Here is a 17,226-nt window from a genome sequence, read left to right on the forward strand (position 1 = left end):
GACTAAATAAATGGAGTCATCCTACTGTATATGTTTGAATGTGAGAGAAGAAAGCACATTTTGAATATGATATTTTCTCACACTTCACAGTTCAATAAAGCAGCTGTGTTGTTTTGTGTTTGGAGACTTCAGATGTGCGGTGTTTGTGTGTGTCATCGCCTGAATGCATTTGTGTGTTTCTGAAGAAGAGTCTCTGTACTGAAGGAGTGTATGGAGTGTCTCTGGAGGAAACGGAGAGATGTGTGTTGGGGAACAGAGCAGCTGGACATGAAGGTGTTCAGGAGGAGAGAAGAGAGAGAGATGTGTTGTAGGTTTAGCACTTAAACATCATTAACTAGAGTTTCTCTGATGTAATTCACAGCTCTGTCTGACTGAATCAGGTGTCCTTGCCTTTCTGCTATGGGTTACAGGAGGTTTTCACATTTTAAAGTTTGAATTGATTTGTTGCTTTGGGCCTCTGTGTGATCATAACAAACTCAATAAGATTTATTGATATTGAGGGGCTCATCACTATTATTTATTTATTTATTTTTAAATAGCCAATCTGCTTTAGTTTCATCACAGCCATAAACTATAATGTGCTACTTGCTGCTTCATTGCTATGACAGTCTCATTCTAGAGAGCATTTGACAAAAATATGCGTAGTGCAAGATGATGTCAGCAGTATTTTTGGTCCATAATCCCAGAGGAGATCTGTCTCAATGAGGATGTCTCAATAGGACGTGCTAGTGCGTGCCAGGGCCAGTTGCGTTCCCACTGACACTTCCAGGGCTTCATCGTGCCTCCTCAGGGGATTTAGATGGGTTCAGTGCCAAAAGGGGAGTATTGCTGAACTTGTCAGGATATGTATCCATTATCGTTCATTATTGTAACTTAGATCAAAACAGATTTTAAGACAAATGTATTCATAAATGGAGGTAATTCAAAGGGTTCACATACTTTTTCTTTCCACTATTTATGAAATTAATTAGCTCACTTTTTTATGACTAAAACATGTATGATTTAGACAGACTCTTACAGAAATCATTATTCTTTCACAGACTAAAAAAATCATTTTAATTGAAATTAAACGTGAAAAATCACACAAACATAAGTAATATTGAATTGTAGAAATAAATGAAAAACAAAAATCTTGGTAACACTTTCTCATGTTTATAATGCATTAAAAATGTCTCATATGCGCCGTCTAATATGTTATAGCTTATCATAAATAATTGTAACCACAATTATAATACATTATAATACTTAATTATTCACAGTTATACTTAGATTAAAATGCATTATAACACAAGCATCATCACGTTTTATCTTCAGAAGTTATAATGTATTATGTATGCTTTAAGTAAAGTGACAAAAGCAATGTCTTCTTATAAACATCCATAAGATAATGTAAGAGCTGAGAGGGATAAAAGGGGCAGTCCAGACCACAGGAGGGGAGAGCTATGCTTCAAGCCAAGTGTGCCGCACAAGCCCTCAAATGTGAAGCCAAAACATCTCGATCGCCCCCCGGTGGCTGGTCCTAGTATAGGTCATAAACCCGCCTCCCCATGTTATTCAACGGGACGTGAGGCCAACTAAACAATTAAATTACACTTCACATATCTTTATTCCAAAGATAGTTTCTGTCATTTACTGTCGTTTCTATCACGTTGATGTCATTTCAAGTGTTTGTTTTCAAAATAAGTTTGTTTTTAGTTATTTGATGCTATAAAAACGGTGCTGTGACATCATGATTGACAGCTGTGATTGACAGGTTCTCTGAGCGAAGTAGTCACTGAAGCACCAACTGACTTTTTTTCGGGATCTTCGGAGGACTGAGGAGATTGGAGCTTTTAATTTAATATCTAAATTTCTATAATTAATTATTTCACACCGTCAGAAGTCAGAAGTCAAAAGTGCAGGGGCGTGTGCTTGCGATTGATTCAGCGAGAGTGAGGGCGGGGCCTTGATTTCGCGGCTTTACTTCCTGCTCACTACTGCGCAGGTCTGGTCCCGAAATCGCAACTGCGCAGACTCAAGTCCCAAGATGTCAGCGCCATATCGGGACACTGGCGGCTTCAGTTCTCACCAATGGAAAAGAGCGAAGGGGCGTCGGCCATCTTTTTTTACAGTCTATGGTTCAAACGCCTGAGTGTGTGTGTGTGTGTGTGTGTGTGTGTGTGTGTGTGTGTGTGTGTGTGTGTGTGTGTGTGTGATGTGATGTGTGTGTGTGTGTGATGTGTTTAAGTGTGTGTTCTGAAAAGCCACGTTTTTTATTGTAAATAAACGGCTTAATTGAGAAAAGAATACACCGAGTCCCACTTCCTCCATCCGACAGATCTAGGGACTTGTTACAGTGGTGCCGAAACCCGGGATTAGCAGGAAGAGAACGCCGTTGTGGAGTCCTCGCAGCTGGCCGATGTATTCAAGACCCTCGCCAGTTACCACCAAGCGCAACATCAGTCTCAGCTTGAGCTACGTCTGGAACGGGAGCAACAGTTCGAGGTGATTTCCAGGCTCAAGTGGAGGACCGGCAGTTAGTACGGAGCTTGGTACAGCAAGAGGGGTCTTCAGCCGCATCCCCGGACCCACCCATGGCCGTCACGCTTTCCAAATGGGACCTCAAGATGACCCGGAGTCTTTCGTCGAGATCTTTGAGTGGACGGCTGATGCCTGGAAATGGCCGAGGTCCCAGTAGGTGGCCCATGTACTGCCGCTGTTGTCCGGGGTAGCCCAACTCGTGTCCCAACAACTTCCCGCGGCCAACCTTCTGTTGTACGAGGACTTGAAGAGGGCCATCCTGCAACGGGTCGGCCACAGCTCAGAACAACATCGGCAGGGGATTTCTCTCTGTAGCAGACTCAAGAGGAGACACTTAGGCATGCCTTTGACCAAGTGAAAGTGACTGATGGTCAACGCCTCCAGCCAGACATTGCACTCTCATACACGTATTTTTTGATTATTAAGGATCGGTTATGTAGAGTGACGCAGAACGCTCATACGCTCATCCTAGAGGAGGATACAACCCAGTTATTAAACCTAAGAGCTGTCGGAAAATGCTATTCCAGCTATCCGATGGCGGGTGCAAGAAAAAACCCTAAACCATCGAACAATTGGCCGGGTATTCGCAGGGATGTTCGCAGGTGGTGTGCGGCATGCCGTGAATGTCAGCTGGTGAATCCGCCGGCCACACCAAGAGCACCATTGTGCCCCCTTCGAAAGAATTGGCATGGACCTCGTTGGGCAATTAGAGCAGATGGCACATGGGCAGATTTAGCTTAATTTAGTGATTACAACACTACCCAGGCATCCCATTCACAAAATCATTACAGTGCTTAAGATAAACATAAGGTAGTGGCACTATTTACTATTTTTGATGGTGTTTTGATTGGGTCCTCTACCCCAACAGTCTATCTCTGAGAGACGCACCCCATCCATGCTTGGATGTTTCCTCAGAGGAGAACAGCTTGCTCTGGATCTCTCTTCAGAGGACAAGGGGGTGTAACACTACATAAAGAAGCCAATTAACCCCCGTCCTGACTGTAGCGGAGTGTATTGTTAGCCTGAAGCATTTCTTGATTGTTGACAGATTGGACTTTTCCTGAATAAAAGCTTTCTGATTACTGGATCTGTTTTACATTTCCTGCATTATTGCCTCATTTTCAATAACAAATGTATTCGTTTTGAACAGAACAGTTCATTACTTATTATGTTTATTAAGATACTTAAAGCCCCAGTCAAGTCTTACATTAAATTCACATGATCTTTACACGGATGTTACAAAATATATACTTCAACTTAAGGGTTTGTTTTATAACACGGATAAATAAACAGGAGAGCCCAGAGGAGAACGTTATTGCTCAGATATGCTCGTTTATATCTCAGGAGAGTAAACTGAGTTGTGTTTTATTTGTGTTTATTTTCTCCCAATATGGAACACCCAATTCCCATTGCACTCGAAGTCCTCATGGTGGCGCGGTTACTCAATCCAGGTGGCGGAGGACGAATCTCAGTTGCCTCCGCTTCTGAGACCGTCAATCGGCGCATCTGATCACGTGACTCGTTGTGCATGACACCGCGGAGACTCACAGCATGTGGAGGCTCATGCTACTCTCCACGATCCACACACAACTCACCACACGCCCCATTGAGAGAACCACTAATCACCACCACGAGGAGGTTACCCCATGTGACTCTACCCTCCCTAGCAACCGGGCCAATTTGGTTACCCCATGTGACTCTACCCTCCCTAGCAACCGGCCCAATTTGGTTACCCCATGTGACTCTACCCTCCCTAGCAACCGGCCCAATTTGGTTACCCCATGTGACTCTACCCTCCCTAGCAACCGGCCCAATTTGGTTACCCCATGTGACTCTACCCTCCCTAGCAACCAGCCCAATTTGGTTGCTTAGGTGACCTGACTGGAGTCACTCAGCACACCCTGATTCAATCTCACGACTCCAGGTGTGATAGTCAGCGTCAATACTCGCTGAGATACACAGACCCCTTGAGTTATGTTTTATTTAAGTATTAACACTTGTGCACATTGGATAAGCTGGTAAAGGAGTTTACATCCAACACAACATTGGGGTAATTGGTAACATCTACATGAGTTGATTCATTTTCACTTAATCAAACACACACACACATAAACACACACACACAGTCACACGCACACACAGTCACACACATAAACACATCACACACATAAACACACTCACACATCACACACTCACACATCACACACACTTACACATCACAAACACACACAACACAAACACACACACGCATAAACACATCACACACTGTCACACGCATAAACACATCACACACACACACATTAACACATCTCACACACACACACACACACACACACACACACACACACACACACATCACAAACACACACACGCATCACACACACAAACACACTCACACTTCACAAACACACACACACACACTCGCACATCACAAACACACACTCACACATCACAAACACACACTCACACACACACACACACACACACACTTGCACATCACAAACACACACTCACACATTACAAACACACACACACTCACACATCACAAACAGATACACACACACTTACACTTCACACACACACATCACAAACACACACACACACACACACACACACACACATCACAAATACAAACATACACACATACACAAACACACACACACACACTCACACATCACAAACACACACAAACACACACACAGTTTTTCACTCTAGCAGGTGTTTTGAGGGGAAGTTGAACACTGAGATATCTCTGTGCTCGATGATTGATTATTCAGAGTGGTACTTCCTGCCTATCTGCATGAGCCAACACACACACACACACACACACACACACACACACACACACACTATAACTACACTGGGCGAAACACCCCTGAACCTCCATACAAAATGACCTCTATCTCCACTAATTAAGTAACAACATTATGTTGTTGTCTCTTGTCTGTAAACAAGAAACATGGATGCCAACAGTCATGTGTATGACTGCAGTACTGTAGATCGACAACTGTCTGTCTGTCTGTCTGTGTCTGTCTGTCTGTCTGTCTGTCTGTCTGTCTGTGTCTGTCTGTCTGTGTCTGTTTGTCTGTCTGTCTGTCTGTGTCTGTCTGTCTATCTGTCTGTGTCTGTCTGTCTGTGTCTGTCTGTCTGTGTCTGTCTGTCTGTCTGTTTGTCTGTCTGTCTGAGTGTGTCTGTCTGTCTGTCTGTCTAACAAGTAATTCATTTATTTGTCTGCATACTTATCTAACAGGGTTCCCACACATCCTTTTTAACCTTAGTGGTATTGAAAGTGCAACTCATTCACACACACACACACACACACACACACACATACACACACACACACACACACACACACACACACACACATACACACACACACACACACACACACACACACACACACACACACACACACACACACACACACACACACACACACACGACGGCAGAGCTGCATGTAAGGTGCTAGTCTGTCATCGGGAGGAACTTGGGGTTCAGTGTCTTGCCCAAGGACGCTCAAACCGCCAACCCTGTGATTAGTGGCCGACCCGCTCTACCACCTGAGCCACAGCTGGCCCAGACTAATGCCCAGGGTTTGTTCAAACAGACACAACAGAATCGAACAGAAAGTGAGGACATTGAACTTCTTTTCTGACAAAGCGTTTTAAAAACCCATTAATCTGAGAAACGCTGAAAAGAGAGCACTTGCGATCGGTCTGAAATCATTGTCCGTGCTTGGCACACATCCAAAATTCAAATGAACAATTCATTTTTTTTGTTCAAGTTCTCTTGAATTCGACGAATATTCGAATTTGACATTTTAATTTGGACGGCCCTGTTAGCTATAAAATACAGAATGTCTCATAATTTGACATATTTGGGATGAAAAAGAAAGATTGAATGCACAAATGCACAAATATAATAGTGATATGTCCTAGTGTAATTATTAAACAGAAAAATGCTGAGATTTAATAATATATATATATATATATAATCTGCATGTGCTGCACACTTCAAAATGAATGTGTGCAATGAATTCAGAATAAATAACCATTCAATAGCCACAACGTACATCGTGACCTCTCATGTGTTTTTGCTTAAATATCACACCCGTTGGGTACATAAAGTGTCCTGGCAAAGACTTCTGACTGAATCTGCCGTCCGGCTCCGGAGAGGATGTTAATGTGCATGTGACGCTGATAATGACCGTTCAAACTTGAGAAGTGTCACATGTGTTGTGTTCAGTCAGACTTCCTCGTTGATCATCTGATTACTTGTGACATGATGAATCAGTCAATAAAACAGCACCAGAATTCCCACGGGACACATTTCCTCTTTTAGTTTTCTTCTGATCCTTTTCAGTCTTGTTCTATGATTAAATATATGCTAATATATGCAATATATTATAACTATTATAATATATATTAGTATTATAATGTATAACTATTATAATATATATTAGTATATATTATATACTATTTTAGAACATAAATAGAATTAAAAAAATATATATTTTAATCAATTACCTGCAAAGCCATTAAGATTATTTATTCTTATCTGTCGTGTGTTTTCTCTCACAGGACGAGATTCTGACTGTCATACGACGAGTGGACGATAACTGGGCAGAAGGCATGCTGGGAGATAAGATTGGCATTTTTCCAATCTTATATGTTGAGGTAAGTGCACTTACACGTTTGCACTAGTGTGTGAATGAAAAGACCTTCCTTAACATACACTTTAATAAAAACACTTTTAAAGATTTCCTGTTTCAGTCGCATACCCAAAATCAAAGGCTTACAACTTGAAAATAAAAACAACAAAAAGGAGTGTCAAGTGTTTGGGATCATTGTAATGAAAACTGTTCAATTATGATATTTTCTGAGACTCACCCTAAGAAACTGCTGAAAAATAAAAAAATTAAATGTGCCAAAACAATTTATTGTCATTATATATCTCTGGGTGTAAATCAGGTGTCTCCTAAAAACTGCTTTTGTTTTGTTCTCAATCATGTCGACTGTATCTGAGAAACATTTGTGTTGATACGACAAAGCAATCAAAAGTTCCAACATTACAAATATAATTGATCATAGTGTCCAAAAACATCTCCAAACAAATAAAAGATAATAATTGTACATAAGAACTAATTACACATGCAAACACAACAATGACTAAAGGTTTGCATAGCATGCACACATGATTTTAGTCATGAGATTTCACAGAATGAGTTTCATTCTGTGTCATTTGAGTCATCATTGAGTCTGTGTCGTGTATTTGGCGCCATCTCCTGGTGGTCATATGTAACATTGTGCTTCATGTGGATTATCTAATGATCTATACATTTGATTATCTTGTGTGTGGACTCAATTGAAAGATAATCACAGACTCTAAATAATCATATGTGATATTTTATGTTCTGATTATTTTTCGTGAAGTTATAAGCATCAATGCGGCATATAAGCAACACCAACATAACTGTCAAAGACATATATTTAGCTGTTACTCGCTATATTTTTATCTGTGAGTAAAACAAATATTCTGGTGGTATTTTACTCTTTGAGATCTTTCCAACAACATATGACACATGAATATTTCATCAGTTTGATTTTTTTATTGATTGCAATAATATGTGCAGAACATTTTTTATTTTTTTTTTTTATAAAAACGTAACACTTCTGATTTATCTGTTAATTTTAAAGCACTTGTTCAGTTTTGGTCATAATATCTACATGCATTATAAAATAGAGCGTCTAAACTTTCAAACGAAACCTGATCTGTGTTGCTCAAGACTTATTTAATTTTTTATTTAAAAGTATTTTATTTTCTCATGGGCCCATCCGAGCTTAAAGGGTTAAACAGACTGTTTATGGTGCAAAATAGAGTAAATAATGTTGATATGAGGATTAGTAAAAGTTTAAATAATTTGCAAAAAATTATTATTTATTAAATGCAATAACAAACCATTTGTATTACAGTGGTTTTATGATGGTTAAGGGGTTTTCTTAGATACGACATGAAGCAGCAACGGCAATACTGTATGATTAACGTAATGACACAAATGTTTAATGTTACATACATTAATCGATTAATCGTAGTAATCAGAATAAACAGTTAATCTGACAAGTAATTAGTTAATTACTCTGTTACAGTTGCCAAGCAGGAAACCTGGCACATTAATGTGTGGCCACAGGTGTGTGTTCAACAGGGCTCGTCCAATCAGAAGTCTGATCTATATGTTTTTTTCTCATATAGTGAGCTTGTTTTGAATTGACTAGTTAATGAGATTGTATAGGTATATACGCCGTCATGTGGTTTAATGTATGAGATGGAATGAGAAGTGTGAAGCAGGTGTTTCATCCCAAATTGCTCTATGTGTTTCATAGCAGAGCTGTGGAGTGAAGCATTATGGGTACTATGTATTGATTTGAACCGAGAGAGTTCATTAAAAATCACTCACAGTATGCAAAGGTGAAGTAAAGGTCATCATGCATTTCAAAATAACAGACTGCAGTTAGATGTGTTTATAAGCGCTGTGTGAAGAAAACACTTTTGACTTTAAGTATCTCCCTGGCAACTGCCTAGCCATGCCTTAGTAACAATAGAGAACATCCTAGCAACCATATCGCAGCACCCTGACAACCACTTAGTAATGCCTTAGCAACCACCAAGGACAGTCCAGCAACTGCCTAGCAACAACCTATCAATGCTTTAGCAACAACCTTGAACACCCTAGCAATGCTCTAGGAACCTCCTAGCAAATCCCTAGCAACCAATACACAATTCCATAGCAACCACCCAGAATAATCGAGCAACTGACTTGCAACTGCCCAGAACACCCTAGCAATGCTCTAGGAACCACCTAGCAAATCCCTAGCAACCAATACACAATTCCATAGCAACCACCCAGAACAATCGAGCGACTGACTTGCAACTGCCCAGAACACCCTAGCAATGCTCTAGGAACCACCTAGAAAATCCCTAGCAACCAATACACAATTCCATAGCAACCACCCAAAACAATTGAGCGACTGACTTGCAACTGCCCAGAACACCCTAGCAATGCTCTAGGAACCACCTAGCAAATCCCTAGCAACCAATACACAATTCCATAGCAACCACCCAGAACAATCGAGCGACTGACTTGCAACTAACCAGAACACCCTAGCAATGCTCTAGGAACCACCTAGCAAATCCTTAGCAACCAATACACAATTCCATAGCAACCACCCAAAACAATCGAGCGACTGACTTGCAACTGCCCAGAACACCCTAGCAATGCTCTAGGAACCACTTAGCAAATTCCTAGCAACCAATACACAATTCCATAGCAACCACCCAGAACAATTGAGCGACTTACTTGCAACTGCCCAGAACACCCTAGCAATGCTCTAGGAACCACCTAGCAACCAATACACAATTCCATAGCAACCACCCAGAACAATCGAGCGACTGATTGCAACTGCCCAGAACACCCTAGCAATGCTCTAGGAACCACCTCGCAAATCCCTAGCAACCAATACACAATTCCATAGCAACCACCCAGAACACCTAGCAACTGTCAAGCAACTACCAATTAATGCCCTAGCAATCACTAAGAACACCTTAACGCAACGTTCTAGGAACCACCTAGCAATACCCTAGGGACCGCTTAGAACACCCTAGCAACCACTGCGCAATGCCTTAGCAACCACACAGAACAACCTAGAAACTACATATTAATACCCTAGCATCACCCTAGGAACCACTTGGCAACACCCTAGCAACCACCCAGAACACCTTTGCAACTGCCTATCAACTAACTATTAATGCCTTAGCAACCACCTAAAACATACTAGCAAGAAACCCTAGAAACCACTCAGAACACCCTAACAACGACTTTGAAATGTTTTAGTAACCACCTAGAACACCCTAGTAACAGCCTAGCAACCATTGAACATTATAGATATATAGGGGTGGGCACTTTAACTTGTGGCAGTGTACTGACGCCCTTGGTGGGACATTACGGTGAAGAGTTTTGCCCATGGCAATCACCACTTATCTAGTTATTATTATTGTTGTTTTTAGTCCTAGTCTGAAACATGTCAACATGGAGGAGTCAGAAGAAAGGTAAACAGGTGAATACAGAGATCAACAGAAGAGCTGTGAGAGAAGTACAAATAATCTTCTCACATTGTGACAGGGCGGAGGGCGGGGCCGTGATTCTACACACCCGGCCCCTTATCAGGCTAATCAAGCCTCTGAGAGGGATAAAGGCGACTGCTGAGGGTGGTGTGACAGAGAGAGCGCATTTACAGGCAGCTGTCCGTCATGTGTGTGTTTGTGTCTTTTGGTTTAAGTTCTTTATTCAATATTATTTATATTGTCAAGCCAGTTCTCGCCTCCTCATTTCCATTAATCCCTTTACACACTTCATGCCAGTGCTCCTGGTGTTTGTTGTTGATGGTGTTCTGGATCACTGGTCTCAGCTGGTGTTTGATCACACGTCGTTTCATGTCTGATGCGGCACAATCACGTCTTTTCTGCTTCACATGCGTCCGGTCTGAGGTCTTAACTGGTTTAGGGTTGTAATTGTGCTCGTGGTGTTTACAGACAGCAGTGAGTCGATCATTAGAGCTGCAACACATCGGCTGATGACCTAATCCGGTATCTAATTCAAAGGATTTCCGACAGGTTTATTAGGACATGCTGCCGGACTGCGCTGAACTCAATCTCCTCTCCTCCACATCTCACCTGAGGAAAATGAGAAAATAAATGAGGTTTATCTTTAGTTGCTCTTTTAACCTCATTTCAAATCTCTCCTCATACGCGCAGTCACGGTGAGATCTGACTCATTAATGCTGCTGTTTTAACGATGTCATTTCAGATGCGCTGATGATCTGTTTGTCCTCATTCAAATGTCACGATGCGGTTCACTGTTTGGCATTTCATCTGTTTATGGCACTGTAAAGTGTAGCATGTAGCGCAGCTGCAGGTGATGCATGTGCATCACGTTTGCTTAAATGATGCATTTCTGTGGAGAGCTGCACAACAGCTGCGGATGACTTATCATCAATCAATCATTTTCTGTCAGGGTTAATATCCCATCAGCACCTCTTACAGTAATACTGAGTCTACAGAGGGATTTCAAGGCATGTGGGATCACTCTAGATGTTTAACTGTACAAAAACCTTTGGAGGAATGCCATTAAATGAGAGAATGTCGCCAACCAATAGACTGGCATAGTCAGACCTTTGACTGTCAGCACGATGTCTGGTTTACAGTGTTGCTTATTCTGTCATAAAACTGCACACTGAAACTGGAAGAGAACATTTGACTAACATGACTTCCTTTTGTCTTTATGTGCCATTCAGGGGCGGGTTTAAAATGACGTTCTTTGTGAACAGTTGTACTGACAACTGAAAAATAACTTCCTAAAGTAATAAATATCCTCCAGAGATCCGAGCGAGTCCCCCACCCAACCCAAACATGCACTACAGTAGTCCAGGGGCAGTGGTGATGGTGTAGTGGTCTAAAGCACATAACTGGTAATCAGAAGGTTGCTGGTTTGATCCCCACAGTCACCACCATTGTGTCCTTGAGTAAGACACTTAACTCCAGGTTGCTCCGGGGGGATTGTCCCTGTAATAAGTGCTCTGTAAGTCACTTTGGATAAAAGCGTCTGCCAAATGCATAAATGTAAATGTGGCTCAGCGGTTGAGGCTCAGGGTTACTGACCATAAGGTCGGGGGTTCAATCCCCAGCACCACCCAGATTCCACTGTTGGGCCCTTGAGCAAGGCCCTTGACCCTTATCTGCCCCATTTTGGAGATGGACTTCAGTCCAAAGATGAATGTGTTGGACTATGTTATTCGCTTCACAGACCAATTGCATTATGGTTGCTTTTTTTTCTCAGAAGTCTCTGTCAGCTGCTCAAACCGGCATGAAGAAACTGTATAATACGAAAGCTGTTTCTCGTTATTATGAAGTACTGGTATTATTGCCCGTTCAAGGTTCAGCCTTGTCAGCCCAATTCTCTGGTCCCTATGTAGTAGCAAATCAATGATTACATCATTCACACGCCAGACTGAAAACGTACGTCAGTGGCATATATGCCATATCCACATGCTTAAGGTTTATCACACTTTCCTTCTAAAAGAAATCAAAACATCCGCAAACACTGAAGTGGTTTCCTGGGGCAGCGGCCTGAAGTGCTGTCAGCACCTCTTAAATAGGCAAAACTTCTGGTGTAGCTTGAGTCTCCACCCCCGTGTAATTGGCAGACTCGCACAGGAAAGGCAAAAGAGCAGGGGCTCGTAACAGGGCCACTAAATAAGGCTAATTTCGAGAATCAATCAGGCCAAAAGAATCAATCGGCCATTGATGTGCCAACGTTGTGCTGGAGTTAAGATGGAATTGGTGCCTTAACTATTAACTGTGCTGTGTATTGTCGCAGGGTTGGTTTGATTACCAGCCCACATGACTCCACAAGCCGAAGTGTCCTTGGGCAAGACACTGAACCCCAAGTTGCTCCCAATGGCAGACTAGCACCTTACATGTCATTGGTGTGTGTGTGTGTGTGTGTGTGTGTGTGTGTGTGTGTGTGTGTGTGTGTGTGTGTGTGTGTGTGTGTGTGTGTGTAGGGCTGGGACGGTTACCGCATTACCGCAATACCGCGGTCACGTGACTCCAACCGCGGGTCTGAGCTTGTCACCGTCGTCACCGCAAAAAAACAAAAACAAAAAAAACATTGGCATATCTAATGATATGGATTATAAACATATCTAATGATATGGATTATGTCTAATGATATTAGCCTACATGGATTCAAGGTTTTCTAAACAAAACTTATCAAAATATGGAGCAAATCCGACCTTTCGCGAGTTGGGGAGCGCAATGTTCCATGACACATAATAACATTCCATTTGTATTAGAGATGCGCGGATGGGCTATTATTATTTAATCCGCATCACAAAACTCATCTGTCCGCACCAACGTTTTTTGATAAATTTTCAAAACCGCATCCGCGGCGCTGACTGTTTTAAGGTCTGAGCGATGCAAGGCGCTGCTGCCGCGAGGCTAGAAAGCTCTTGGCTGTTCTAGAAAGGAGACTGATCCAATGCAGCAAAGATATTTTAAAGGCTAAAGTCCCTAGTAGGCTATAGCCTATTGGCTATGTTGTATCCCCAGAATATCAGCAGTGAAGTCCGTTTCCGATTGGCGCACAGGGATAAAAATAAATAAATAAATAGTAACGCACATCGGCAAACCTGACTACTAGGCTACTGTAGCCTAAAATTTTATCATTTTGTTTTGAATTTTGTTTAAAATGCATTTTAAGATTTCTATGTATTTCTCATGTCTGTGAGGCAGTAGGCCTAGCCGGCGAGTTTCGGTTCATTTATGAGAGAGCTCACGCGCAAGAGATCGCATCGGCGCTTCCACGTCCTGCTGCTGATTATATGTCTGCTATATTTGCTTCTTATTTATTAATTCCAGGCAATTAGTTAATGAAACCGTGATTAAAATTAAGATACAATTTATACAAAACGAAATTTTAAGTTAAAGAAAGGCTTTCTACAAAACAAAACTTAATAAAGTGGTCAAAATCATGTCTGACCCATCTTCAATGCGAATGTATCTGAGAATAATCTTAAATAAGGAAATCTATACAGTGTTCATGCCAAATTACTGCTTGATGAAAATTTGACTTTAAAATTGTGCTCGTTTTTTTTCTTCGGATGTAGGTGACAATATTTAAAGTCTGTCTATCAAAAGCGACTTCTGATGTGTGCGCCAAATGTGTGTGGGGGGGGACTTCTCTGATCCAATGTAATGTATTTAATGCGGTTTACCGCTATACCGCGGTAATATCTTGCTTTTCAACCGCGGTTAGAAAAAATCCATACCGCCCCAGCCCTGTGTGTGTGTGTGTGTGTGTGTGAGAATGGGTGAATGAGATGCAGTGTAAAGCTTTGAATACAGCTACGGTTAAAAAGGCGCTATATAAGTGCAGACATTTATCTTATACTATAGTGGACAGCGCACCAGAACTGTCCCGTGTTCATTTCTGCATGTAACCACGTATGGTTCATAAATGTAACATTTTAAAATTGATATTCAGCCGAAACTTTCTCTTGCATTTTAATTAAAGTTTAAAATAGATAAATAATGTATTTTGTCAAATCTATATACGTAAACCATCTCATAATAAACGTAAAAGCACTAACTTGAATGCATGAAGAACATTTATTTACAACATTACACAAACAGCAATTGTTTAATAAAGTATACTTTACAAGGTTTTACATTCACATTTATGCATTTGGCAGACGCTTTTATCCAAAGTGACTTACAGAGCACTTATTACAGGGACAATCCCCCCGGAGCAACCTGGAGTTAAGTGTCTTACTCAAGGACACAATGGTGGTGACTGTGGGGATCAAACCAGCAACCTTCTGATTACCAATGTATTATACAGAGCACTTATTACAGGGACAATCCCCCCGGAACAACCTGGAGTTAAGTGGCTGTGGTTATCGAACCAGCAACCTCCTGATTACTAGTTTAGTGCTTTAGCCCACTACACCACCACCACTATAATACACTATTTTAGTGTATTATAAATGTCCATGAAAATAATGAAAATGTTACAAACAGCAATTAGGCCTACATCAATATGCATGAAAGACAAAAACGTGATTTTAATAATTGATAATGGAAGCGTTCTAATGAAGATTGCAATTAATTGGAAGATATATCATTTTATATATTTTCTTTAAGCAAAATATAATTTATAATTTCCTTCTTTTGTTTCTGGGGTGAATTACGTATATACTGTACTGGTTCTTGACAAGTTTGTGAAGACATTTGTGTTTGAATCTGCTCTAAACACTCCTTTAAATGCACAAATGAACAAAGCAGAATTGTGATTGCGATGAGAGATTACAGCGGTGAGAGATGCTTGTCTTTCCCCTGACAGATGCGAGCTGTTTACATGCACGAGTCCCAGGAGGTTTATAAAACAAACTCACACATACATTGAGTCGACGCACACATGGCACGCATTAAAATAGACTTCACATGTAGAGTTACGTATAAATAGTCTCATATCGCACCCTTTATTCCCTGCAGTCTCTGCTCATGTGACACAGAGTTATTTCAGCACGGCTGCTGACAGCCTGTCATTATTTAGCGGCGGATTTGCTGCTTTGTGATTTTATTTTTGTCATCTTCCCGTGGCGTAATTACAGCGTGTGATTGGCTCTATTATTGGAACAATTAGTGCAGGACCTGCGGCTGCGAGACGTCTAAACATTTCACTAGCACGTGAGAGCTGCGAGAGCGTGACCTGTAATAACAACAGTTCTCATGCACAGTTTGAAAGTTCACGACTGCAGTAATGATGCTGATTGCACTGGGAGCGAATGAACTGCCCAACACTGATGCAAAGAAAGAGTCATGTGACCCACACGAAACAACAGCTGCTGCTGTAAAGGGCACATGTCCTGCGGCGCTGCAGCGCTTTAATTACACATAATTACACAACGGTTAGTATTATTCCACTAGACACACACTGTACAAGTAACATACTCAGTGTTCAAATATATACTATATCTATATACAGATTTCAACTTAGTGCCAAAGTCCTATAGGATTAGAGGTGACTTCACTAATGCATCACAATGTTTCTCAAGACATGAGTAAATTAATTTTTAATTGCTCTGCTTATTATAGCACACAAGAGACAAAACATTTCAGATGCAAGCTTGTATTTGCTTTCAGAATCATTTAATTCAAGATGATGTTTATTACACTAAGAATAGTGCCATGTCCAAAAATCGTTAAATTGTCCCTAAATAGAATGAGATCGCGAGGTGCCTAAAGATTTCCCCTCTTCTTAGGCCCTTTGCACACTAAAGGCGATGGGAATCCCTGACGAATGGCCCTCTCTCATTGTAAGCTAAGCCAATGTTTGCCGTTCACCACTTGACAAGTTTGCAAACACACAAGAAAAGTAAATCATTCTGTAGCGAGCAGATCGAAATTAATGAAATGCATCTCTCTACCAGCTGAAGCAGCGTTGACGATCGTTTTGTATATTTGCTCCGCGAGAAAGAAAACTTCACAAACTATTTCAGTTCACCTGCTGCACAAGTTGACTGGCAGTATTATCATATAATCACCGTTTGAGTGGAGATTAAAACGAATCAAGTGTAAAAAACTGTTTAAAACTTTAAGCTCTGAAGATGGTTTTAAAGATTTCCTGTTTCAGTGGAATACCCAAAATTAAAGACTTAACTTTACAAAAAAACAAACAAAAAAAGTGTTTAGTCTCATTGTAAAGGAAACATTTCTAATGTTTTTAATGATCTAGATTATGATGCATTTTGAAACTGTCAGCGTAAGAAACAAAATGATAAATCACAAAAAGAATAAGCCAAAAATGCACTTATATTATTATTGATATTTTTCTGATTTGTCATTATATATCTCTGGGTGTAAATAATGCGGCTCTGAAAAACTGCTTTTGTTTTGTTCTCAATCATGTCGACTGTATCTGAGAAACATTTGTGTTGATACGACAAATCAATCAAAAGTTCCAACATTACAAATATAATTGATCATAGTGTCCAAAAACATCTCCAAACAAATAAAAGATAATAATTGTACATAAGAACTAATTACACATGCAAACACAACAATGACTAAAGGTTTGCATAGCATGCA

At 40.8% G+C, this 17,226-nt stretch overlaps 1 protein-coding gene across 1 annotated transcript in view; it reads left to right on the forward strand.

Moving 5' to 3' along the window:
- Window positions 1–17,226, forward strand: part of LOC127655361 (E3 ubiquitin-protein ligase SH3RF3-like) — a 168,488-nt gene that overhangs the window by 107,952 nt on the left and 43,310 nt on the right. The window contains exon 3 of the mRNA XM_052143126.1: window positions 7,104–7,199. Within this exon, the coding sequence (XP_051999086.1) occupies window positions 7,104–7,199 (96 nt within the window). The remainder of the gene's footprint in view (window positions 1–7,103; window positions 7,200–17,226) is intronic.

The sequence above is a fragment of the Xyrauchen texanus genome, chromosome 14 (assembly GCF_025860055.1).
Source record: "Xyrauchen texanus isolate HMW12.3.18 chromosome 14, RBS_HiC_50CHRs, whole genome shotgun sequence".
Taxonomy (NCBI): domain Eukaryota; kingdom Metazoa; phylum Chordata; class Actinopteri; order Cypriniformes; family Catostomidae; genus Xyrauchen; species Xyrauchen texanus.